This window comes from Carcharhinus amblyrhynchos, chromosome 20, assembly GCF_965287045.1.
Source record: "Carcharhinus amblyrhynchos chromosome 20, sCarAmb.v2.hapA, whole genome shotgun sequence".
In the NCBI taxonomy this organism is placed as follows: Eukaryota; Metazoa; Chordata; class Chondrichthyes; order Carcharhiniformes; family Carcharhinidae; genus Carcharhinus; species Carcharhinus amblyrhynchos.
This window is the reverse complement of record NC_137343.1, coordinates 18,339,061-18,366,792: the sequence shown is the minus strand read 5'-3', so window position 1 is coordinate 18,366,792 and position 27,732 is coordinate 18,339,061. Positions and strand designations below refer to the sequence as shown.

Here is a 27,732-nt window from a genome sequence, read left to right as displayed (position 1 = left end):
ACCTTAACCAAGGTTAAGATGATGATAAAATGAACATTTCACGGCAAGTCTTTTTTCCCTACCAAGAAAAAGATAAGTCCTTTCCCCTTTTCCTCCACTTCTTTAAGTTAGCCAACACAAGAAGCCTGACATCCTTGGGCTGTTAGCAAATTAAAGGTTATACAGCTAGACAGTGCATTCAAATACACTTTATAATAGGTCACAATTTAGTCTTTGACCAACCCCAAAACACCAGAAATGTTTGATACTTTAGGCCTCCACCAACACATTGACACTCAACACTTAACCCTCCTCCAGCATTCGTATCCATAAAAGACTGAACGTGGCTAATATCAGGTGTGAAAAAGTGAAACAAGCTTTTCATTTCAGTTTTAAATATTCAATTAACCCACAGACCTAGATTATTGCCCATCAGAACAATAATGTTAAGGTACCAAAGGTAACAGGCACCATGACAGCTGAATAATAGGCCAATGCATTTGGCCAGTATGGAGATCAAACCAGTGACGTTTGTGTTATTAGCACCATGTTTGTACAATCTGAGCTAACCGGCCAGCTGTTTCAGATTCCAGCATCCATAGTATTCTTTATATTAAAACAGTAATGTTCATTGCTACTGAGTTGGAAGACTGCTCTGAACTCTACTCATGTCCCAGTGTCAGCCATCCCATTCAATGAAAGAGGATGGGGAACAATGCTGGGATGGAGGCTACAGAGTTCAACAGAAGGGAGGTGGAGGGTGAGAGGGTTGTGAAATCAGAAAGGGAAATGGCCAATAACTCATGCCTCAGTACAGCTTACTGAAGGGCCAATGCTGTCCAGGAGACCATAAGCCCCTTTGTCCTCTTGGCACAGAAAATAAGAGCAGGAAAAGGCCATTCGGCCCTTTAAGCCTGCTCCACCATTCATTATGATCATGGAGGGGCACAAGTGCAGGTGGGACCTGCGAGCAGGAATTATATCATTTAAATTTGATTACCAAAAATATTCTTTCTTAAAAAAAGTTGCATCTGCCAGCTCATTGTGTAGGAGGATTAGGACACAAAAAAGATGGGCTGAGTGGCATCTTGGCATAGCTTTTTTTTAGATTTTTAAATTCTCAATTTCCACATCAGACTTTTAGATTACAAATTTAAACATCCTGCTTCCCGATGCAAATAACAAGAATTACAATTGTAATACTTACCGTGCTTCCATGAATGGACAAGTTGTTGCAACAAATTATTAACACAAGCTGATGATATTTCATTGGCTTTATGAGGTCACAGTGACAGTTCTGAGCTCACTGTAGCCTTATCATGACACACGGCAGCTCACATCCGCCTCAATGTTTCAAACAAGGAAGGAAAAGTTCAATGAGAACAAAATTGTCATTTTACCAAAAACAAAGTCATGGTATAAACACAAACTTTGTTTGTTTACTTTCGAAGGCATTTTGTGGAACACAATTAAGGGGAACAGAGTTCCTCTTTGATCAGATGGCAGCATCATTAAAAAAGATTTTCGGGCAACAATCCTTCCCCGGCACCTTGTTCAATACAGACCGGAATGCCATAGCGCCTAAAACAGAGCAGTCAGCGGTGACTTAGCTGCGTGCCAGACCAAATGGTACATGAAGGCCTTTAAGCAGAGACAGTTAGTTAATAACAGACCTAGTGTCAAAAACAGTTATAACCGATTTGAAAATGGGGAAAGAAGTTGCACATGGGATACTGATAAAAGACGTTTAAATCGAAGGAATGCTAGCAGGATTGTGAATCGCTGTTTCCAACAACCCCATATCACTACATTGTAAACTGTACGAAAAGAAGAAATCAGGTCTTTGAAACTAAATGTGACACAGAAAACGTGGAAACCGACAGTGACGAAGATAAGAACCAAGAAGGCATTGTTTTGGTGGCAGAAAAATGGAGTCCTGATGATAGACCCTTTCAAATGTGCTGTTTTAGTTAGTGGACATCCACTCTCAAAGCCAAGATTGGCTAGATTGTTATTTAGGGTCTCTTGATCATAAAGACTAAAAGAAAGTAAAAGAACATGATAGTGCCATCTGCTTTAGATTTGGAGATGATAACACTCTAACATCCTCAAAGGGTGATACTTCCCTGTAAGATTGCGGGAATCAATTTATTTATAAGTACAGATATAGTTTCCAGTGATGTATCTTTGTTGTTAAGAAGGTCTGCGATGAAGAAAGCTCTGACAACCATCAATTTGAAACCGGATAAAGTTGTGGTCTTTGGGAAAACTGTGGACCTACATTTTACAAGACCTGGCCATCATTTTTGTTCCTTTAAGGGAACTGAAGTGATCAGATTCATGAGGCATTAGTGTCGCTAACAGACAACAGCATGATGGACGTAAAGAAAATTATTCTGAAACTCCATAAGCTGTTTGGTCATCCAGCAACACAGAGACTGAGAGCACTGCTGCAGATGTGCTGGACAAAGGATATAATGATCTCATAGAACAAATATCAGCCCAGTGTGAAATCTACATAAAATATAGAAGGACACCTCTGCATCCAGTCGTGAGTCTACCATTAGTATGAGATTTCAATGATATAGTGGCAATGAATCCAAAGATGGGGACAAGGACAAAGACATCTATCTATTGCAATTTATGGACATGGCCACCCGGTTACAGCAAAGATAAAGAGACCATTATAGATAAAATTATGACCCATTGAATTGGAACAGGATTGGGGGCACCATATAAATTTTTGATGAACAATGGAGGCGAATTCGCAAATGAGTTTCAAGATATGTGTGAAAATTTAAATATTGTAATGCACATTGCAGCAGAGAGCCCATTCAGCAATGGCCTCAGTGAAAGGAATCACGGGATTATAGATGACATTTAGTGGATCAACCAGGCTGTAAATTGCAAGTTGCACACTAAAAATTTGTTACAAATGGCAGGGGGCTATAGTCCACACCAGGTGGTATAGAGGAGGAATCCAAAGTTGCCATCAGTATTAACAGATGCTCCCCTGGTGCTGGAAGGGACAAGCATTAGCTCCATGTTTTCTGCAACTTAAACACTATGCATTCAGGGAGAAAGGCCTTCATTAAGGCTGAGGTTTCAGAACAGATAGGAAGGGACCTGAGGCATCACGTAAGACCTTCGGGGGTATACTTTGAGAAAGGGGGTAGGGTCTACTATAAAAGAGACGGCAAAAAGAGTGGAAAGGGCCCAGGAAAGTGATAGCAAGAGACGGCAAGTTAGTTATAGTACAACACGGTAACCAGAGAGTGCGAGCATACTTTTCGAGAGTAGGAGCACTTAGGTGTGAATTTGGAGCATCTGAGCAAGTTGCAGAAGTGCAGGAGGCACCTTGTACCTCACATGCATATATCCTGAGTTATTATGGGGAGCAGTCAACAATAGATGAAAGGGGATCTGATGATCAACAAAGTGTCCACATAATAATCAATTGGTAATGTTCACTCAACAAAAAGTGTAGCAGAAAAAAGATTAAGAATTGATTTGGCCAGCATTAAACAAATGCTGGAAAACAAGGAAGTTTCCAAACTTAACTGGGTCGGTGCTAATCTACATGTATCCGACTGTTTTACTAAAAGGGGTGCAGGTACTGGAAAGTTATTAAGCATACTGGAGGATGGTTGTCTTAAATTATCCTGAAATAAAAATTTAAAAAAAAAGTGAATTTGTTCAAATGTAACCAGTGACAAATTTGTACTGGATGTAATGTGACCAATAGGAATAAGATATAAGGTCAGCTGACCCAGTAAACCATGGAACCAATCAGAGTGATGTAATAATCAGCTGACCAACTGACTCACTATAAATAAGATTTATTTGGTAGGTGAGTCCTGATGAAGGAGCAGTGCTCCAAAAGCTCGTGCTACCAAATAAACCTGTTGGACTTTAACTTGGGGTTGAGAGACTACTTACTGTGCCTACCCCAGTCCAACGCTGGCAACTCCACATCATGACTATAAACAAGGAACTATGAAGCATTGTGGAGAGCTTGGAATGGCCCAGGGCGAGGCCCCGAATTTGGAGTAAAGATGTTTTTTTATTAAACCCTTTCTTTGTTTTATAAATTGGAGTAAGTTTGGTTTCATTAGCTGCACTTTGAAGAGTTCCTTGTGAAGAAAGAACACTGAGGGAGAATTTAGCATGGCCAACTCACGTAACCAGCACACCTTTGGATTGTGGGAGGAAATTGGAGCACCGCAAGAACCCATGCAGACTTGGAGAATGTGCAAACTCCACACAGACAGTGGCCTAAGCCTGGAATCAAATCCAGGTCCCTGGCGCTGTGAGGCAGCAATGCTAATCACTGTGCTGCCCCAGTGGTGTTTACAAGTTCTCCCCGTGTCTGCGTGGGTTTCCACCTGGTGCTCTGGTTTGCTCTCACAGTCCAAAGATGTGCAAATTAGGTGTATTGGCCATGCTAAATTGCCCCTCAGTGTCAGGAGGACTAGCTAGGGTAAATGTCAGGGGTTATGGGATAAGGCTTGGTGGGATTGTGATCGGCGCAGACTCGATGGGCCAAATGGCTTCCTTCTGCACTGTAGGGGTTCTATGATTCAGTCTACAACCCTCATTAGTACTCTCTCCCACAGACTCCCAATTCAAACTGTTCAAATCTACCCTGCTGAGAAAGTGGTCTAAATTCTGCAGCATTGAGTAGAGAAAGATCCAAGCTAAACTGGTGATCAGATTCTCCTTATCCAGAGGATAAGGAGGGCAGCTTCTTGTTACTATCGCCACCAGCTTTAATACCATTGACGGTGCCCATGCCCAGCATCAAGATCTCTTCATTGGGTGGCCAGACATTTTGCTGGGGCAGTCCCAGTTTTTCACTGCACCTGGCAGCTTTCTGCGGATTGCTCAACTGCCCCAGTTTTCAGTTCCCGAATCTCCTCCCACCTCTCACATTCCAGTCACTGTTAGAAGATCCCATTAACCAACCCCCCAACAGGCTGCCCTGGGAATCGGAACGTCGTTCACTTGCTGACCGTCTAACCACCTTAACAGGATCCTGCCGCATGTGCAGAAACCCTTCTCACCGGCATCCGGAGCCCGGATCAGTCTCTGGGTTGGGAAAGACGGTAGCAGTCAGACATCACCCAGTGGTAAACTACCAATCAGCAAGCACAGAGGATGGTGGCAGGTGAGTGGAGTTGAGCTGGGGCACATTCAGTCAAACTTCACATTGAAAAATCAGGTGCTTTATGGCTCCAGGCACAAACAAAACCTCCCACATCCCAGGAATCCCCGCTCTTTTAAAATCCAGCTGAGATCATTGATTGTGCACAAATGAAAATAAACAAGGCTTTTCAATGGAGATTGGTCGCACCACTAAGGCAGCATAGTGGCACAGTGAGTTAGCACTGCTGCCTCACAGCACCAGGGACCCAGGTTCGAATCCAGCCTCGGGTCACTGTCTACGCGGAGATTGCGTGTTCTCCCCGCGTCTGTGAAGATTTCCTCCGGGTGCTTCCGTTTCCTCCCACAGGCCAAAGATCAGCATTGAGACAATGGGCTGAATGGCCTGTCTTTGCGCTGTAACCACACTATGAAAGAGGAAGTTTTGGGAGTTGTAGGCTGCAGTTTGAAACACTGGATTTGACGCTGTAGGTATTACAAACACATGCCTGGGAAGTGCAACATCACCAAGCCCAACCTGGGGTTCCACTGATTCAGAGTACATCGGACCAGAGACATTACTGCCACCTGGTGACGGAATCATGCCATAGCACCTTACAATTGAATTGAAAGAAGGATTTGCACTCACTCAGCACCTTTCATGACCTCAGGGCCTTCCCAAAGGGCTTTGGAGCCAGTTCAGTGTTTTTAAAAGGAAAGTCCCTGTAGAAAAAACAGCAGGTCAATTGCAAACAGCGAGGTGCCACAGACAGCAATGTAATAATGGCCCAAGTCATCTGTTTAGGTGCTGTTGATTGAGGGATAACCAACCGCTGGTCGGACATTGGAAAAAACACCCCTAATGTCGTGTCATATCCTCAGCTTAAGGCCTCACCTGAAAGTCAGTTTCTCTGATGGTGGAAACTAAAATGGAGGCAGTCAAAATAACTCTCAGAACAGCCACAACAGGAAGTGGCCATTCTTAGTTCATTTAACTGAACAAATAAAACTTACATTTACCCATTGCATTATCTTTTGAATTAATGTGATTTTTCAACTCAATATCCTACTCTTAAGATTACTTGCATGAGGCTATTCTTCCTGATGTTTGATCTTTCAGCAGTTTTAGCCCATGACCATTTGATCTTATAAAGATCAAAGAAAATTACAGAACAGGAACAGGCCCTTCGGCCCTCCAAGCCTGCACTGACCACGCTGCCCGACTGAACTGCTATATCCCAGCACTCCTCAGAGCTTCTGCTCTGAATTTTCCTCACCAATTGAGGGCATTCTCATTTGAGTCAGAACACTTTGATTCAATTTCCATTCCAGAGGCCTGAGCACAACAGTGTCGGCTGGCACTTCAGATCAGTGCGGCACCACTGGAAGTGCTGTCTTTCAGATGAGTCAAAGCCTGAATTTGTGGTCTCAAATGGACATGCCAGCATTGACACAATGAGCCGAATGACCTCTTCTTGTGCTGTAACCACACCATGAAAAGAATCCATATCATGATTTATCAAGTGCCCTGGTCAAAACTTACACTGTAACCAACAACAGAACAGATTATCTGGTATCAACATCATTGTGAGAGCTTCCTGTGAGCAAACTGGGTGCAGAATTTCGAACGTTAAAAATTGACCACTTCAAAATGATTATTGGCTTTGGGCATCCTGAGGTCATGAAGGGCACTATAATAAATGCAAGTCTTTCTTTGATCTCTTTTTTGATTTTCTTTCCTTTCCATCGCTAGTCCTTTCAAGTTTCTAAGTCATTCCTCGTATCTCATGCACTTGCTGCAGGTCTTGTTTCTTCACTTTGCATGTGCTGCAATGGTTCTCAACAGAGAGTAATGCTCAAGGTGTGGATTTGACATGGGCTGAAGAAACAGGAGAAAATGCACCACTAAAATCCCTGACCCAGTGCATCTCCGTAACATTCTACAGAGGGAAATTGTTCCAATGATGATTAAAGTCAGACTTTCCATATTGCAGATTGCATTCATTATATTTTTTACTGTTAAACTCACCAGAAAAAAAAGCTCATCACAGAAAACTTGCTGCATTTACACGGTCACAGAATCAGAATCACAGAATACTACAGTGCAGAAGAGACCCTTTGGTCCATCAAGTCTGCACCGATGCATGAAAGGCCCTGACCTGCCCACCTAATCCCACTTGCCAGCACTTGGCCCATAGCCTTGAATGTTATGGCTTGCCAAGTACTTATCCAGGTATTTTTTAAAGGATGTGAGGCATCCTGCCTCCACCACCCACCCAGGCAGTACATTCCAGACTGTTGCTACCCTCTGGGTTAAAAAAGTCTTCCCTCAAATCCCCCCTAAACCTCCCACCCCACACTTTTAACTTGTGTCTCCTCATAACTGACATTGTCGCCTTTAACGTGGTCACAAGTTACCTCACAGGAGTGCAACTGGACACAAAGTGACACAGGTGCCAGAGGACAGAGCACCAAAAGCAGGTTCACTCAACCCATTCCTGGGATGAGGGGCTTATCTTAAGCAAGGTGGAACAATCTGGACCAATTCTCATCGCAGTTTAGAAGAATGAGGGGGTAATCCCATTGAACCAGGAAGATGCTGAGAGTTTTGATAGGATAAACACTGAGAGGATGTTTCCACTTTAGGAGAGACGAAAGTCAAGGATACAGTTCAAGAATAAGACGTCTACTGGAGAAAAGGAGAAATTGTTTTTCTTGAAGGGTCATTAGTCTGTGGGAATCCTCTTCCCCAAAAAGCAGAGGAAGATGAGTCACTAAATTTATTCCAGGCAGAGTTAGGTTTTTGATAGACAAGGATTAATGAGTTATGGAGGGGGTGCAGATGGCAGAGTGCAGTGAGACCACACCCAGAGCAGCCATGATCTTATTGAATGGTGGAGCAGGTCTGAGGAACAAAGAACAGTACAGCACAGGAACAGACCTTTCAGCCCTCCAAGCCTGCGCCAATCATGTTTACCTTTCTAAACCAACCACTTATATCCCTCTATTCCCCCTTTGTTCATATGCCTACCAAGATAAGTCATAAATGTTGATAATGCATCTGTCTCAACCACCTCATTTGGCAGTGAATTTTAAGCCTCAACCACCCTCCGTGTAAAAAAACTTCCCCCACACATCTTCACTGAGCCTTTCCCCCCTTATCTTGAACTTGTGCCTCCTTGTAATTGTCAGTTCTGCTCTGGGAAAAAGCTTCCAACTGTTCACCCTATCTATACTTCTCATAATTTTATAAACTTCTGTCAGGTTGCCCTTCAGCTTCTGTCTTTCCAGGGAGAACAATTCCAGTTTATTCAATCTCTCCTCATAGCTTATATTCTCCATACCAGGCAACATCCTGGTAAACCTTTTCTGCTCTCTCTCAAAGCCTCCACGTGCTTCTGGTAGTGTGGTGACCAGAATTGGACACAGAATTTCAAATGTGGCCTAACCAACGTTTTGTACAACTGGAGCATAATTTGCCAACTTTTATACTCGATGCCCCGGCTGATGAAGGCAAGTGTGCCATATGCTTTCTTCACCACCTTTTCCATCTGTAAGGGTCTGTGGACCTCTACTCTTAGATCTCTCTGTGTGTCTATGCTCCTGATTGCTCTGCCATTTATTTTATAGCGCCTATTGGATCTACCAGAGTGCATCGCCTCGTATTTGTCCAGATTCAATTCTGCCTGCCCTTTCTTCGCCCAAGTTCCAATCTTTCTATATCCTGCTGTATTCTCTGACAATCTTCATCACTGTCTGCAACTCCGCCAATCTTAGTATCATCTACAAACTTGCTAATCAGACCAGTTACGTTTTCTTCCAAGTCATTTATATATATTACAAACAGCAGCAGTCCTAGCACTGATCCCTGTGGAACTAGTTACAGACCTCTGTTCAGAAAAACACCCTTCCACCGCTACCTTCTGTCTCCTATGGCCAAGATGTGGGTAAGCCGGCGTTGGACTGGTGTAAACACAGTAAAAAGTCTGACAACACCAGGTTTTAGTCCAACCTATTTATTTGATAATATACTCGCAAGCTTTCGGGTTAGCCCCTTCGTCAGGTGAATGGAGAGTTCTGGCCTCAAACAGAGCATATAAAGCACAGACAGTTTAGAGATTACTGATTAGAATGCGAATCCTTACACCTAACCTGCTGTTCAAGACCTGAAGTGGCTGACAATGTGAGTGGAAGGAGCACTGATCACAGGTTAAAGAGATGTGTATTGTCTCCAGACAGTACAGTAAGTGAGGTTTTGCAAACCCAGGCAAGTCACGGGGGTTACAGATAGTGCGACATGAACCCAAGATCCCTGTTGAGACTGTCCTCATGTGTGCGGAACTTGGCTATCGGTCTCTGTTCAGCGACTCTGCGCTGTCGTGTGTCGTGTAGGCCGCCTTGGAGAATGCTTACCCGAAGGTCAGGGGCTGAATGCCCGTGACCACTGAAGTGTTCGCCAACAGGAAGGGAACAGTCTTGCCTGGTGACTGTCGAGCGATGCTCAGGATGCAGACCAACTGCGAAACTCTGCCAAGCAGATGAGACAAAGAAACTACACCACCTACATGCACACCAAGAATAGGAAACTTGAGAAACTCGGCATCGCCGCCAGCAACAACCAAGCCTCCCCCGGCACCACAGTAGAAAACAGCACTACCGCAGGGAGGTCTATTGTCAACTTGTTGGACTACACACTTCAACCAGATGAAATCGAAGTTCTCAGCCGAGGGCTCAATTTCTGCCCCACCACCAAAATGGACCCCATCGGTCTCGCAGCGGACACAGAGGAATTCATCAGGCGAATGAGGCTGCGGGAGTTTTTCCACAAACCCCAAGAGGCCAGCAACGAACACAATGAGACAGTCGATGAACCAGAACAGCCGACAGAGAGATCCGCAGTGCAACAGCCTAAGAGGAAGGAATCCAATTGGACTCCTCCGGAAGGCCGCTGCCCTCGACTAGACTTGTATGCCCAAACCATCAGGAGGTGCGTTAACACCAGATTCATCAGCCGCACTCACAAGACAGCCCCGAACATCACCCAAGCACAACGCAACGCCATCCACGCTCTCAAGACAAACCGCAACATTGTCATCAAACCAGCAGACAAAGGAGGGGCCATCGTCATACTGAACAGAACGGATTACTGTAAAGAAGTGTACCGACAACTAAACAATGAGGAACACTACAGACAATTACCCACAGATCCGACCAAAGAACACACTCGTCAACTCAACAATCTGATCAAGACCTTTGATCCGGACCTTCAGAGCACCCTCCGTGCTCTCATTCCACGTACTCCCCGCATTGGAGATCTCTACTGCCTCCCAAAGATACACAAGGCAAACACACCTGGCCGTCCCATCGTATCGGGCAATGGAACTCTGTGTGAGAACCTCTCCGGCTACGTCGAGGGCATCCTGAAACCCATTGTACAAAGAACCCCCAGCTTTTGTCACGACACTACGGACTTTCTACTGAAACTCAGCACACACGGAGCAGTTGAACCAGGGACACTCCTCGTCACAATGGATGTCTCAGCGCTCTACACCAACATCCCCCACAACGATGGCATTGCTGCGACTGCCTCAGTACTCAATGCTGACAACTGCCAGTTTCCAGATGCAATTTTACAACTCATCCGCTTTATCCTGGACCACAATGTCTTCACCTTCAACAACCAGTTTTTCATCCAGACACATGGAACAGCCATGGGGACCAAATTTGCACCTCAATATGCCAACATCTTCATGCACAGGTTCGAACAAGACTTCTTCACTGCACAGAATCTTCAACCAATGCTATACACTAGATACATCGATGACATTTTCTTCCTTTGGCCTCATGGTGAACAATCACTGAAACAACTATATGATGATATCAACAAATTCCACCCCACCATCAGACTCACCATGGACTATTCCCCAGAATCAGTTGCATTCTTGGACACACGCATCTCCATTAAGGACGGTCACCTCAGCACCTCACTGTACCGCAAGCCCACAGACAATCTCACAATGCTCCACTTCTCCAGTTTCCACCCTAAACATGTTAAAGAAGCCATTCCCTATGGACAAGCCCTCCGTATACACAGGATTTGCTCAGATGAGGAGGATCGTGACAGACACCTCCAGACCCTGAAAGATGCCCTCATAAGAACAGGATATGGTGCTCGACTCATAGATCGGCAGTTCCGATGCGCCACAGCGAAAAACCGCACCGATCTCCTCAGAAGGCAACACAGGACACAGTGGACAGAGTACCCTTCGTCGTCCAGTACTTCCCCGGAGCGGAGAAGCTACGACATCTTCTCCGGAGTCTTCAACATATCATTGATGAAGACGAACATCTCGCCAGGGCTATCCCCACACCCCCACTTCTTGCTTTCAGACAACCACACAACCTCAAACAGACCATTGTTCGCAGCAAACTACCCAGCCTTCAGGAGAACAGTGACCACAATACCACACAACCCTGTCACAGCAACCTCTGCAAGACATGCCGGATCATCGACATGGATACCATCATCACACGTGAGAATACCGTCCACCAGGTACATGGTAAATACTCTTGCAACTCGGCCAACATTGTCTACCTGATACGTTGCAAGAAAGGATGTCCCGAAGCATGGTACATTGGGGAGACCATGCAGACGCTATGACAACGGATGAATGAACATCGCTCGACAGTCACCAGGCAAGACTGTTCCCTTCCTGTTGGCGAACACTTCAGTGGTCACGGGCATTCAGCCTCTGACCTTCGGGTAAGCATTCTCCAAGGCGGCCTACACGACACACGACAGCGCAGAGTCGCTGAACAGAGACTGATAGCCAAGTTCCGCACACATGAGGACGGTCTCAACAGGGATCTTGGGTTCATGTCGCACTATCTGTAACCCCTGTGACTTGCCTGGGTTTGCAAAACCTCACTTACTGTACTGTCTGGAGACAATACACATCTCTTTAAACTGTGATCAGTGCTCCTTCCACTCACATTATCAGCCACTTCAGGTCTTGAACAGCAGGTTAGGTGTAAGGATTCGCATTCTAATCAGTAATCTCTAAACTGTCTGTGCTTTATATGCTCTGTCTGAGGCCAGAACTCTCCATTCACCTGACGAAGGGGCTAACCCGAAAGCTTGTGAGTATATTATCAAATAAATAGGTTGGACTAAAACCTGGTGTTGTCAGACTTTTTACTGTCCTATGGCCAAGCCAGTTCTGAATCCATCTTGCTAGTTCACCCCTGATCCCATGAGATTTAATCTTTTGCACCAACCTGCCATGAGGTGTCTTGTCAAATGTTTTACTGAAGTCCTTGTAGGCCTTCTCTCATCAATCATTTTTGTCACCTTCTCAAAATACTCAGTTAGAATCGTGAGACATGACCTCTCTCATACAAAACCTTGCTGTCTGTTGCTAACAAGACCACTCAGTTCCAAATGTTGAATGTGTAAGAATCTTTACCAACAATTTCACCATCACTGATGTCAAGCTTACAGGTCTATAATTACCTGGTTATCCTTGCTACCCTTTTTAAATAACGGGACAACATGGGCCATCCTCCAATCCTCTGGGACCTCACCAGTGGCCAATGAAGAAACTAACATTTCTGTCAGGGGCCCAGCAATTTCATCTCTTGTCTCCCTCAGTAATCTGGGATAGATGCCATCTGGCTCTGGGGATTTGTCTACCTTAATGCTTTTTAATTTACCCAACACTTCCTCTCTTGCAATGATGACTTGTGCTACAGGGTTTACACATACCCCTCTATCACCATCAATTGACGTGTCACTCTCCTTTGTGAAAATCGATCCAAAGTACTCATTAAGGATCTCACCCACTTCCTTTGGTTCTACACATAATTTACCTCCTTTGTCCTTGAGTGGATCAATTCTTTCTCTAACTACCCTCTTGTTCCTAATATATGTTTAAAATACCTTGGGATTCTCCTTAATCCTATCTACCAAAGACATTTCATGACCCCTTCTTGCCCTCCTAACTCCCTGTTTGAGCTCTTTTCTACTTTCCCTGTATTCTTCAAATGCTTCATTTGTTTTTAGTTGCCTAAACTTCATGTATGCATCCTTTTTCTTTTTGACTAGATTCACAATTCCTCTGGTCATCCACAATTCCCGAATCCTGCCTTTCCTGTTCTTCCTTTCCATTGGCATATGGCTGTCCTGCACTCCGATCAACTGCTCCTTAAAAGACTCCCACATGCCAGATGTGGATTTACCCTCAAACATCCTCTCCCATACAACAGCCTCCAAATCCTGCCTAATCTGGTTGTAGTTGGCCTTCCCCCAATTTAGCACCTTAACCCTAGGACAACACTCATCCTTTTCCATCAGTATCCAAAACAAACGGAATTGTGGTCACTGTTCACCACACACATTCCTCCACTGCAACTTTGATGACCTGGCCAAGCTCATAAGAACATAAGAACATAAGAACATAAGAAATAGGAGCAGGAGTAGGCCATCTAGCCCTTCGAGCCTGCCCCGCCATTCAATAAGATCATGGCTGATCTGTTGTAGCTCAGTTCCACTTTCCCGCCCTCTCCCCATAACCCTTAATCCCCTCTCTTATCAAGAACCCATCAACCCGCTTCTTAAAAATATTTAGCGAGGCAGCCTCCACCACTTCAACGGGCAGAGAATTCCAGAGATTCACCACCCTTTGAGTGAAGAAGTTCCTCCTCAACTCCGTTCTCTCCCGTACTAGATTCAGGATAGCCTCTCTCTAGTCAGACTATCCATATATTGTTCCAAAAAGCCTCCCTGGATACACTTAACAAATTTTCACAATCCAGACCCTTAGGTCCTAATGGATTTCCAGTCAATATGAGGAAAATTAGTAATCTCCTACTACAGCAACCCTATTATTTCAACTGAAGAAAATTAAGGTCTCCCACTACAACAACCCCAAGGGCTGAATGGCCTCCTCCTGCAAAACTTATAGGCTTTAATCAGTGTCTTAAAGGAAGGAGAGAGAGACAGAGAAAGAAAGGCAAAGAGTTTAGGGAGGGAATTCCAAGATTTGAGTCACAGAGCCTAAAAATGTTGAAGGAAATCGGGGATATACAAGGTGCCTTCACTGGAGAAATTCAGAGTTCCTGGAGGTTGCAGAGAGAAGTAGGGTGAGGCCTCAGAGGAATTGAACATGACAGTGGCCATTTATTTCAGCAATAAGGATAAGTTAGCACTGGAGGCACTGATATATTTAATTGAAGCTGAACCACTCCCACAAACTAGTTGAATAGAACCATGATCTGACTGTCCTGTGTATCATGCTGCCATCTACTGGTAAGAAAGTGCATTGCACCATCCAAAATAAAACAACAACAATCAGGTTAAACCAACAGGTTTAATGCTTGCCCTCTCAGGGTTGCTGAGACTTGCTGTCAGGAATTATTTTTTCTCAATCCATTGCAGCGCGTTTCGAGTAGGAATCACTGGTGATTGCTTCCTCCAGGGATTAGGGGTTGTCCAAGCTGATAATTTAATGGATCCTGGGAGGTTGTACAGAAAGTTTAAAGGTCTGTTCCATTATCTTGCAAATCTCTCATTTTGCAGGCACTAATTTCATGTTCCGTATATCAAGCAGCCAAAACAGCTCCTTCCAGTGTCTCCAAATATTAATACGTTCGCACAGGACAAGTCAGCGAATAATAAGACAAAGTATAAATGAGGAATCGGGGTGGGAGTTTGAATATCCCTTTTCTAAGTCACAATTAGCTTTGGGACATTGATGCAAGATCAGATATTAATGGAATATTCAATAAAAAAGGTCGTTAGCTAGTTTCGTTTCCTCCCCCTTTAGCTCACTCATGCAGTTCCAGCCTCCAAACTAGAATCAGAGAATCCCTGCAGTGCAGGAGGCCATTCAGCCCACAAGATATGTACCGACAACAATCCCACCCAAGTTCTATCCCCATAGACCCACTTATTTACCCTGCAAATCTCCCTCACACTAAGGGGCAATTCAGCATGGTCAATCCATCTGACCAGCACACCTTTGGAGTGTGGGAGGAAACTGGAGCAGCCGGAGGAAACCCACGCAGACACGGGGAAAACATGCAAACTCCGCTCAGATAGACAGTCACCTAAGGCTGGAATTGAACCCGGGTCCCTGGCTCTGTGAGGCAGCAGTGCTCGGCATTAACTATAATCCACTCCGAAACATGCTGGAGGGCAGCAGCAAGACATCACTATTCACACCACACAGTAGCTGCCAACAACCTGTATTCCAAAGAGAACTGCTACAAAAATGGTATACAATATATAGGACAGAAATTTACACAACATAAACCACACGTTCAGAACTCACTTGTTCAGGCACCACGGACGAGTTAGAAAATCGATATCACTGTTTATTGTCTAATCACTGGCTCAGACGCATGCTCTCTCCTTGTCACCTTTAAAAAGCAATGATCTCACCGCCAACTCCCCTGCATCTGTTGTTCTCCACAGGAATTACCTGAACCCATCGATTAAGAGACCAGCTTTGATTGTTCATGGAGGTGCAAACAAGTCTCATATCCAGCAATATTACAGCTAAACTTGTGACAGGACTAATGGCAGGGTTAAAATGAAGAGAGAGCAAAAACAGTACTTTACTTGCAGTCTGCAAATATATTCAACATGGAAAGTGTCACATGTAGTAAGTACACTGTGCCTTCAGTTCCTGAGGACTCAATAAGCTTACACTGATGTTAAAACCTTTCTACAAACCAAAGCACAACATTTTGCAGCATGCGGACTCTTCACCAAAGTGTGCTGGCAGCGATTTTGAATGTGGAAAGAGGATCACAATTAGTTTCCCGATTCGTTATCCGATCGATGACCCACGTACATTTCAGATATCACCACGGCCAATATTATATACAGTCTCTGTTCTTTATTTAAACCATCACCCTCCAAAAGCCATTTAATAGAACTCATTGAATCTATAAAGACAATTGCTGTTGAACTGCACACACATAAACTGTAACTCAGAATTTCTCCATTTGTTAATCGTATCAAGAAGCCAGAGAGGGAGTGAGGATATAAAATGTCCTCCCCCCGCCTCCAGACATGGAGGTGGATGCAAATACTTGTATTTTGTATCAGTGCCAGCTCTTAACTCACCAAGCACTCAGGAGGGCTGCAAATGCTAAATGCTAATACAGTATTAAGGACTTATTTTGAGCCTAAATCCACAAAGCTTTACATACAACAATGAGGCCTGACCTTTCTCAGGGACTGTGTACAAGTGTGAATTATTGCGATCTCTGTGCAACAATGACTGGAGACCAGTTTCCAAAATATTTTCTGATTCCTGAAGTGATGCCAGTTGCGAAGAGCAGCAGGTACCAGAGAAGATTTTTCCCTGCTGGCTAACTTTCTCTCCTAGAAACAGAGATTTCTTGCCTGTTTCCACATTGCACTGTCCACCAGCACCTGTTGATCTTTTGGTATCTCCTTCACGTTCTATCCTTTATGTAGTTGTATTATCAGGCTGTCCCACCAGAGAGACACAAAGCCCTCCCGATCCTGTCTGTAACTAACATGCACTTTTCCACATTGTGTTACCAAGATAAAGAAACTGCACAATATCATAGGGGGCAGCAGAAAGGGCAGTACAGGCGGTAACAGCGCTTCTTGTTTCGGGATGGTAGTGAGGGCTGGGGTTCCTGCTCCTGACTGTACAACTGGTCTGATGCCATATGTTAAATGTTCATTAGCCACACACTGGGCTCTGCAGTACTTGAGTGAGTTCAGTGACCGGAAACCCATGCACACAAACAATGTTTCAGGTGAGATGCTCAGTTTGTGAGAATTGGCGGATCTCAGCCAGGCCGCTGCAAGTTGATTCTGGTGGGAGAAGGGGAAACATCAGTTCTGATCCCTCCATCTGCGCCTTGGTCTGAAGTGTGAGTGGTTGGACATTGGGTAAAGACGATATAGGTTACATTCTGCTGTGAGACCATCAAACCAGCCAACTTTTAATTGTTAAGAGCCAGATCAACAGTCACAACATTCAGGTACTGGAGACCAAACAGAATTCATGGAACCTTGACCACGGCAGCAGGAACTTTGATTCCCAAACAAAAAAACAAATCAACACTGCACATAAATAAATTCAATCAGGATTAGATACCCAATACTCCATAACATCAAGATCACCAGCTTTGAGAACAGTATGTCCACCCTCATTGACATGAGTAACCTTTTACTCTGAGAACACAGCGGCAGCCTGCATCAACATTAATATCACCAGTCCAGGCAGCACAGCTCCTGTTGTCAGCAACATCTGCCCAGACAGCAGGCCGCCCGTCCTCCTCAATGTCAATGCTATCAGCCCAATGGGGTGTCCCCCCATCTAACCAACATCATTAGCCTCGAGCAGCACGCTCCATCATCACCGACACAACCCCACTATCTGTACTAACAACAGGGGAACGTTCCTGATCACAGTGTATCAGAGAGCAGAATGTACATCCTCACCCACATCACTGGCACCAACAGCATGGTTCATTGTGACAGTATCACAGCCAACATGAGAAGTAGTTCAGTTTCCTTACCGCTCTGAGCTCCTGGCTTTTCTCCTGCTCAGTGCTGCGCCTGGAATGCACTTTCATCTCATTTTGTTTCTTGGTCTTTGAGGCTGACTGAATCATATTTCCGATTTTCCTCTGAATCTTGCTGGGGAGGTCTGGAGTTAGCTCCCTTTCCGCGCAGTGCAAATCCTGCCGTGGACAAAGAAGCTGGAATAAGGGGCTGAAGGAACTCCCTGTTCATACTGCCCAATTTCTGGCAAACCCTGATGAGTGAGCAGGACCTCTCCCCAAGGGAGCAGATAGAAAATCAGCCAGATTCCCTTCTACTCCCATTGGTTGCTTGTCACAGGCCCTAAAGTCAGAATCTCAGGTTAGTGCCGCACTGACACGTAGAGTCCCGCAATCAAAAAAGACATGTTTGAGCCACCAGTTTCTAACCTCTATCATACTGAAAGGGGAGGATGTTGCATCTCTGCCGTGGGGATGGGGGGAAATGGGGGAAAATAAATTGAGAATGCCATTCTTGGATAAAAGCTCATTCTGCACCCAGCAGCCACCCTGGGGCTCTTCCATTGACACAGTTCAGGCAACAAACCTGGGTAACAGAAACAGAGATATTGAAGCATGTTTGAGTCTGTAAACCCCTCAGGCTTTTACCACTAGAGGGTACTATTGCTTCCAGCAACAGGGAAACAAAAAGACTAACCCAAAATTCAGGTACATGTTGATGTGACACACACACATAGAAAAACACACACTCTCACACACATACACACACCCGTACACAGAAAAAACACACACTTACACACACACACACACATACGCCACACACATACACACACACACACATACGCCACACACATACACACACACATAAAAAACACACACTTACACACACACACACACATACGCCACACACATACACACACACATAAAAAACACACACTCTCACACACATACACACACCCGTACACAGAAAAAACACACACTTACACACACACACACACATACGCCACACACATACACACACACATAAAAAACACACACTCTCACACACATACACACACCCGTACACAGAAAAAACACACACTTACACACACACACACACATACGCCACACACATACACACACACATAAAAAACACACACTCTCACACACATACACACACCCACACACACACACAGAAAAACACACACACTGAGAAATACACACAGAGAAACACACACACACAAACACACACAAAAACACACTGACAGATACAAACACACACACACACAAAGACAAGCATACACATACATATGCAGAGACACATTCACACACATACACACACACACACACAGACAGGCACATAGTGATAGGCACACACATATACACAAACAGAGACACATATACACACACATATACACACAGAGACAGAGAAAGACACACATGCACAGAGACAGGGAGGCAGATACAAGGAGATGCAGACACGCATAGACACATAGAGACACGCAAAGTTACACAGAGGCTTGCAAAGACACAGGGGCACACACACAAACACACACACTAAGTGACAAACAAGCAGATGGACACATACATAATAAATCTTCTTGCAAGCGGTGTGAAAGGTCAGGATAACAGCATTTATTGTGTTTATCCCAGGTTACCAAAAACAACATTCATTCATAAAAAGTTAGTAATGTGATATTCATGAACAACCAGTTGATGTTCCACGGCTTTGCACATGGATGGTCAAGATCAGGTTGAAGGTTTTTGGTTAGAAATGAGTTCAGTTAGAGATGAGAGGTAAAGGAACCAATTTAGGAACCAATTGGAAAGGGAGACTACCTCAATGGGGCAGTTGGAAATGAGGAAAGGAGGGAGATGGAGCGGGATAGGACTAGACAGTGGAAGAAGGGTAAAGTGAGGGAAATAGAGGGAAGAGGGAGGGCGAGTGAAGAGTGGGGGGAAGGGAGAAAGAAAGGCAGAGTGAGGGGAACTGTGTTTGCACCTTGCTCTGAAAATAAGCGGTTGTAAGGTTTTCCTGACCTCGGTTGGAATTTCCAGGTTTTGGGGTGAGCATCCGGAAAATCCCACGGTCAGACAGCGCAGAAAAGGCCCTTCAGTCCATCAACTCTGCACTGACAATAGCTACCACTAAAGGCATGCTAATCCCATTTTCCTGCACTTGTCCCATATTCTTGGATGTCAGGATAACGTTTTCGATTTCAGATTTATTAACTGAACTCAAACTCCAGTAGCTGCTGTGGTTGCTGCATAACAAAGCCCTTCCTCATGTCACCATTGCTTCTTTTGCCAATCATGTTAAAATATTACCCTCTGCATCCCTGCCCTTTTGCCCAATTTCTCTATCCTCCTGTCTCTCAAATTGCCTCTCAACTGATTACAGTATTGGGGTTAACTGCGTGCTTTGCATAGATCATTATTTTTGTAAGTGCATCAGTCAATATGCTTACCGTCTTATTCTCTGCCTTTGACAACATTGCGTGTACCAGATTTTCAGTGAGTCGGCTTTGACCTTCTTCAGTAGAGTACCTCTTTCTTCCTTCATGATTCCCGGAGTCTGATGTTCCTTCTGGATTCATAATCACACCTTCGACTTCCTTTTGTGTTTTCCTGCGAATTTCCAAGGGCCTTAACTTCTTAGGCTCCACCACAAATTGGTTTAGATCTTTCCAACACTCATCCATGACCCAAGGAGATTTCTGGTCAGACTCCTCCCTATGGCCTGGTGATCTGTGCTCCACTTTTGCAAACACAATGTCATCAACCGACATCTCAACTTCATTCTCCTTCTCTATTACAAGGTGTGGTGAACTGCGGTGAACTGGCCTCCTCGAACTGCTCAAATAGTCTGTTTGACCATCAAATGCTTGGGTTGAACTGCCTGCCTCAGCAGGAGATATTTTTGATTTTCTTTCTTCGCTCCTGTTCCTTCGATGTCTCGGCCTCAGGTCATCATCCTCTCTGGGTTTTCCCTTCTCTCTAAGAGCAGCGTTTTGTCCACTTGTGTGAAGCTCGGGTTGTTCCAAATCTCCGCGCTCTGTATAGACCGAGAGTGGTCTGCTTTTCTTTTTGTCATGCTTGGATCGCCTGTTTAAGATGGCGGGCGTGTCAGTCAAAGTGTCCACTTCACTGATTCGCTCCGACTTCTGTTCATTCGAACGAAGATCGCACTTTCCCAGCTCATCGTGTACAATACACGCTGAGAACGAGCGGCCTTTTCTTTTCTCATCCTGGAACCGCCTCTTTACATCAGAAGATGCACTCTCACAGGGATCTCTTTCCAATTCTTCACTGCCATGTGCCTTTATTTGACCATTTTTCTGATAGGTTTTCGCGTCATGTGAGGCAAACGATGAACTCTTCTGAACTTTCCCAGTCGGAGACATTCCAACAGCAACCTTTGAACTGATGGCCATTGGGCCAATGGTCACACGTTCTGGCATTTGCTTTCTACGTTCAACCATCAATGCATCTAGGTCTAGGACACTATGATGATGCAAATATTTTCTACTCAGCATCTCAGATGTACCTTTGCTTTTACCTGCAGTAGATGGTATCCCAGGGTCTGGATCGACAGATTTTATCACCTTTTTGGACAAATGTTCTTCATAATCTTTTTGCCATGTACGGGAATGACAGCTATCCATTTTATCAAGGTAAAGAGAAGACTTTGATTCTTCATTTCTTTTAGATAGTTCTTTTATATAATCTACCATCAGACTATCAAGGTCTAATATCGTGTGCCTGTTCCGGGCCGTTGTGCCTTTGCTCTTTCTTGGCTTCTCAGAGTCCGGCATTTTAGGCTGTTTCATGGTCGGTGCTACATGACTTTCCTCGGAAACATCACCGTCTCTGCTTGTCCATGGCATGTCAAGAAATTCATCAGACAAGAGGGTTGTTTTAGGCTTGTTTGGAGTGAGAACTTTAGGATGACTTTTGGAGTTCTCTCTAGCGAAGCCATCTTTCGATTGAGCAACTGTACAACAGTCAGAAGTTGGCAATAGCTCAGATGTGTATCCGTGTTTCACATTACTGGTCCCTGCAGAAGAATCAGAGGTGTGATCTGTTGCAGCGACTGTAGAGTTGGGCTCCAAGTACTTTTTTTTCCTTCTCTTCTCCTTCCCTTCCTTTGGATTGACCTTCCCGATGAATTCTATTGCTCCCTCACCTTGTATCAGCCCTTTTGCTTCTTTATGTCTTTCCTCCATATCATCACTGCCCTTTGAATCTTTCGCATCAATGGACCCAGCAGACGGTAGGGGTTCCTGGTTGCCAGCTTCATTGTCCTTTTTCAAACCAAAATCTCTGGGGCTGCCTTTTGAAGTGAAGAGCATTTCGGTGTTACAGTGGGAGTGGAGCTGAGCCACTTTCACTTGTTTCTTTCCATCTTTAGCCGGCTGCGCTCTGGCTGTGTTTTGTACCTCTGGACGTGATGGCTGATCTTGAATAGCTTTCGGCATCTCTACAGCTTTACCTTCAGAACTTAGCACCGTTGATGGTGCCTCGAGAATTGAGCTGTTCTCGGTTGCAAGTGACTGTTTCCAACGTCTCTTTGCATTTTCTGGAAGTTTTGCTTGATCCGTGGCAGAATGTGATTTGCGAGTGCGGTGAGTTGTGACCTGCTCTTCAGATGGGGGAAGGAAGGAGCGACTGCTTGCTCTTTCACTTGCGTCTTGCAAGGTCTCAATTTTACCATCGCTTGTACGGATTGGGAAAGCAGAAACATTTGAAGCACTGACCTTTAAGGAAGGAGAAGCATTTACTGAAGACCTGGAAACTCTTTCCTCTTCTAATCTGAAATAGGTCTTACTTTGTTCCTCTGAGACTGCAGCTTCAATCTCCAAAGGGTTAGTTTTATTAGTCTGTGTAAAACTATGCATCATCTCTGCTGTGGTTTTCGTAGCAGTGTTACTCAGCAGCCCAGAATGGACAGTGTGTTCTGATTTATTGTCCTTATTAAACCAGGAGTGTGAGGGATCTTCTGAATGTGTAACCTCTGGTACCTTGTGACGCTGGACCTCATTTTCAATAACTGAAACTCTGACAGCTTTTATGTACAGGTCAGGGCCCATCGAGGTAGTGACTGAACTTGCAGTGCCTACCCTAGTCATTGGAGCCACACTCTCAGGCAGACCAGTGTCATTTATCTGCCTCCTCATCTCCTCCTCCTTCCTCCTGCTGAAACTGGATTGCCAGCTGTTTTTCTCAGAGTGGGTTTTTTCATCGGTGACAGGGTTATTAAAGGCTTTGCTCACATTCTTCGATTGATGTCTGGTCCATCTAAATTCACAGGCTGCGTCCATCAAGTTTAACTGTTCATTCCTCATCTGGAAAAACATAGAAAGAGCAGTTCAATATTTTACAAAGTTCCACATTAGAGACCATTAACAAAAATGAGACGGCATTGAATTGGAGGCAACCTACAGACTTGGATAGCAAATTGATTCAGAGGTAGGCGACAGGGCCAATGGGGATATATTCCAGTTGACAGAGTGTGACTAATGGCTTCCCCCAGGGGTCTACGCTGGGGCTCAGCTTTTCACTGCAATTACTTGGTTGAAGAAATTGAGACCCATATCCACCCTGTCACACCCATTTAAAAAAAAGCTTCAATTAGCTTACCTCCAACTCACCTTAACTCGAGGAAATATAGGTCTAGTCTACTCAATCTCTCCTCATACAAACTTCATTGCATTACTTTCCAAGGCAAATATATTCTCTCTAAGGTAAAGAGACCAAAATTGTAAACAGTTTTCCCAGTGTGTCTTCACCAAGATCCTCTATAATTGCAGTAAAAATTCTTTACTGCCTGACTCTATTCCCTTTACTGATAGGTTTTTGATAGACAGGGGAATTAAGGGTTGTGGGGAGAGAGTGGGAAAGTGGAACTGAGCCACTTCAGATCAGCCATGATCTTATTGAATGGCGGGGCAGGCTCGAAGGGCTAGATGGCCTACTCCTGCTCCTATTTCTTATGTTCTTATGTTACTGTTAAAGTTAACACAACACTTGCTATCTAATTGTTTGCTAAGCCTCTAAGCTAACTTTGTGATTTATCCACAAGGACACCAAAATCCTTCTGAATACAAACATTTAAAAAGTATCCTGCTTGTTTTTAATTCTTCCTATCAGTGGATAGCATGTTTCTCCACATCAAAGTCTCTGTGCGACATCTTTACCCACCCAACCTATCTAAAACCTTTTGTACCCATTCTGCATTCTCCTCACAGGCTAGCTTTTTTATTTAACTTTGTGTCAACAATAAACTTGGACATAACCTTGATCCCATCATGTAAGTCATTGATAATAGACTGTAAACAGCAGAGGCCCGAGTACTGATTCCTGGTGAATTCCAGTAAAGACTGCTTGCCAATCTGAAAATGAACCGTGTTTTCCTATCCTGTTTCCTCAATCCATGCTGATATATTACCCATCCTTCCCACCAGCCCTAGCTTTGCATATTTTTATTAAGGGTGATAATAACTCCAGGAGTTGCCTATAAAGGAACAGTGCTTTATTGCACAATATAGGATTTAGGAGCGAGAATAGGCAATTCAACCCTTCGAGCCTGCTCTGCCATTCTATATGATCATGGCTGATTTCTATCTCATCCTTACTCTACTTCCCTGCCTTTTCCCCACAGCCCTTTATCCCTTTTGATCAAATATTTATCTATCTCTTTCTTGAATCCATTGATTGATTCTGTATCCATTGCATTTTGGGGCAGTGAATTTTATAGAGTCACAACCCTTTGCAAGAAATAGCTTCTCCTTACCTCTGTCTTGAACCTCCTCCCCTCTGACTCTACACAAAATAAAGTGAAACAAAATCATAGACCTGTGGTGAACACAAACAGGTCTCAACTGGGACAATGCAATAATGGTCCCACTCAGGGGCCTGCTTTATACACAACTCGATATATGAGCTCCATCTGATAAGTTAATTATGAATCTCCAGGGAGTTCAAATTATACAGGGAGGTCAATCAGTGATTCCCCATACAAATCCTGGGAGGTTGTAAGTTCTGTGCACACCTGAGGATAGATAGGCCTGCCTTGGAGTTGGAACAATGTGGATTCATCAGAATTATAATAGGTTTAAAGAGTTCATTAATGAGGACATGGTGATGAGACTAGGTTTGTATCCCACTGCATATAGAAATTGAGGAGTGATTGAGTTTGGAATTAAAAGCTAGCGGCACGGCGGCACAGTGGTTAGCTCCAGGGACCTGGGTTTGATTCCTGGCTTGGATCACTGTCTGTGCAGAGTTCTCCCCAGATCTCCATGAGTTTCCTCCAGGTGCTCTGGTTTTCTCCCACTATCCAAAAGACATGCTGGTCAGATGCAATGGCCACGCTAAATTCTCCCTCAGTGTTACCCAAACAGTGTACCCAGAGTGTACCTACTTGTGACACTAATAAATTTTTTAAAATGAATGCCATGAACCCATCATCAATTGTTGTAAAACTCATTTGTTCATTAATGCCCTTCAAGGAAGGAAATATAACAGCACAACCAAACCTGCAAAGTCCTGCTTACCAAAGGTTTGCTCAAGAATTGGGAGACCTGTCCCACAAACTGATATAGTAATTCTCACCAACTCGTACCTTACAGCACTACCATCACCATCACTGAGTATGTTCCGCCCCACAGGTACACAGCCAGCACAGGTGGTAGCACGGTGGTATACAATAAGGAGGGAGTTCTCAAAATTGAGTCCGGACCCCATGAAATCTTATGGAATCAGGTCAACTGTGGGAAACCTCCTGCTGGTTACCACCTAGCACACTCCCTCAGCTGATGAATCCGTATTCCTCTATGTTGAACACCACTTGGGGAAAGCACAAAGGTCGGCGAGGCTACAGAATGTACTCTGGGTGGGGGACTTCAATGTTCATCACCAAGAATGGTTTGGTAGCACCAGTACTGACTGAGTAGGCTGTATCCTGAAGGATATGTCTGTTTGACTGGGCCTGTGGCAGGTGGTAACGGGACCAACAAGAGGGAAAAACCCAATTGACCTGGTGCTCCAATAATGTGATTTAATCTAATCTCAAACCTGCACACTATAATGCAGCAGTGTGATCATGCAGTTTTGTATTCACATGTTGGGTGTAAGGGCAGCAGTGAAATATTGGGGAATACAAATGAGAATTGGGCATTGTTGATAAAGAATACAGTCAACTTGTATTTTCACCAAAACAGCCATTCCATCAGAGCCTAGAGAGAACGTGTCAGCAATCCACTGGAAAAGTCAGAATCATAACCATACTGTCCATACATAGAATCACAGAATCCCTACAGTGCAGGAGGCCATTCAGCCCATCATGTCTGCACTGACAACAATCCCACCTTTTCCCCTTAACCCCACGTATTTACCCTGCATGGTGGCACAGTAGTTAGCACTGCTGTCTCACAGCGCCAGGAACTCGGGTTTGATTCCCGACTTGGGTCACTGTCTGTACAAAGTCCTCACATTCTCCCCATGTCTGTGTGGGTTTCCTCCGGGTGCTCCAGTTTCCTCCAGTTTCAAAGATGTGCAGGTTAGGTTGATTGGCCATGCTAAACTTCCCCTTAGTGGCAGCGAGATTAGCAGGATAAATATGAGGGGTTTTGGGGATAGGGCCTGGGTGGGATTGTGGTCAGTGTAGACTTGATGGACTGAATGGCCTGTTTCTGCACTGTAGGATTCTGTGATTATGACATGCTGCTGAGTCTTTCAAAAACTGATACACTCCAATGGTGCACCATGCAAGACTTTGAATTTTCTCAACATTTACATGATGTTAAATAATCACAACAATGAGATATAGAGGGCGATTCTCCCAAAAAATATTCTAAATGCTGAATTTGTGTGAAAACTGGAGTAACTCCCATCTTTTTTTTTAAGCGGGATTTTCAGAATGAATCTCCCACACTCTGAGCACAGTGGAGTGCCCTAGCGAGATTCACTCTGGAAATCAGGGGACTGGGAATATTCCCACTGGAGAGGCCGTCAGCTTGCACTGAGCTATCAGTGCCAAGATCAGCACTGGCGCTATGACCCCGCACTGCCTGTCTCCCGATCGCTAGCCAGCCCCACGGACCCACATTACTACCCCTCCCACCCACCCACCCCTCCAATTGCTGGCCCCCTGACCTCTCTGGGCAAATCCCTCCCTCCCCTCCACCAGCCCTTAGCCCCCAACATCCCACCCCACCTGGATGGCCAGCCCTGATCACCCCCTTCCCTCCATCTGCCACCAATCCATTTGTGGAGTGACGGTGGGATCCCCCCGTCCCCCACTGATCGGCCCCATAAAGGCCCTACCCTCACTGGCTCTGCCTCTTTGGCACTGCCCAGTGCCTGGTGGGTAGTGTCAAGGGCACTGCCACTTTGCCACCTGGGCAGTGCCAGGGGGTCAGGATGGCACTGCCAAGCTGGTACTGCCCAGGGCACCTCGCCTTGTCCCCAACTGCTTGGGGGGTTGTCTCCATGGCCTCTATCCATTCCAGTGGCGTCAGGCCACTCCACAGGGGAGGAGGGGGTAGGCTAGTGGGCCTGGAGACTTCACTCCCAGACCTGCTAATATCATTTCAATTCAAATTTTAACATTTAAATCAGCTCTACACCGATTTCCGGCACGGAGCTGATGGTGCTACAAATTTTCATCTGAGTGATGCGCAAAGACCTCCGCTAACGTCTCCTGGCCTGCTGCGCCGCTAGAATCACCCCCATAATCTCTCCCTTTCTTTCATAACACTTTATGGAGGATACCTTGTGCCTGGCGTATGTGCAGTTGGGCACCTTGCCAGCAACACTTGCATCTTTCGAACGAGTAAGAAAATCAGGCTGCAGTGTCATTATTGTGACGGGATGTTTGGGATGGAGGGATGCGGAGAGGAAGAGACTGGACAATGGGTAACAGTACTTCCCAGGAAGCTATAACCCACACTGCTAAAGAGATCTAGAAATAGGTTGGTAATTGGGACCTTTGTCAGGGCTAAAGATGCTAATATATCAGTGATTTAATTAGGCGATTCTTGTTAGCAGACATCACAGTCAAATCAATCTGACCTTCAC

At 44.9% G+C, this 27,732-nt stretch overlaps 1 protein-coding gene across 1 annotated transcript in view; it reads right to left on the bottom strand.

Annotated features, from left to right (window-relative positions):
• The window catches only part of LOC145355801 (uncharacterized), a 233,637-nt gene that overhangs the window by 132,389 nt on the left and 73,516 nt on the right, over positions 1–27,732 (bottom strand). Inside the window, exons 4-5 of the mRNA XM_080208186.1 lie at positions 20,121–22,997; positions 17,689–17,853 (exon numbers count right to left, since the gene is read on the bottom strand). Coding sequence (XP_080064312.1) covers positions 17,689–17,853; positions 20,121–22,997 — 3,042 coding nt within the window. The remainder of the gene's footprint in view (positions 1–17,688; positions 17,854–20,120; positions 22,998–27,732) is intronic.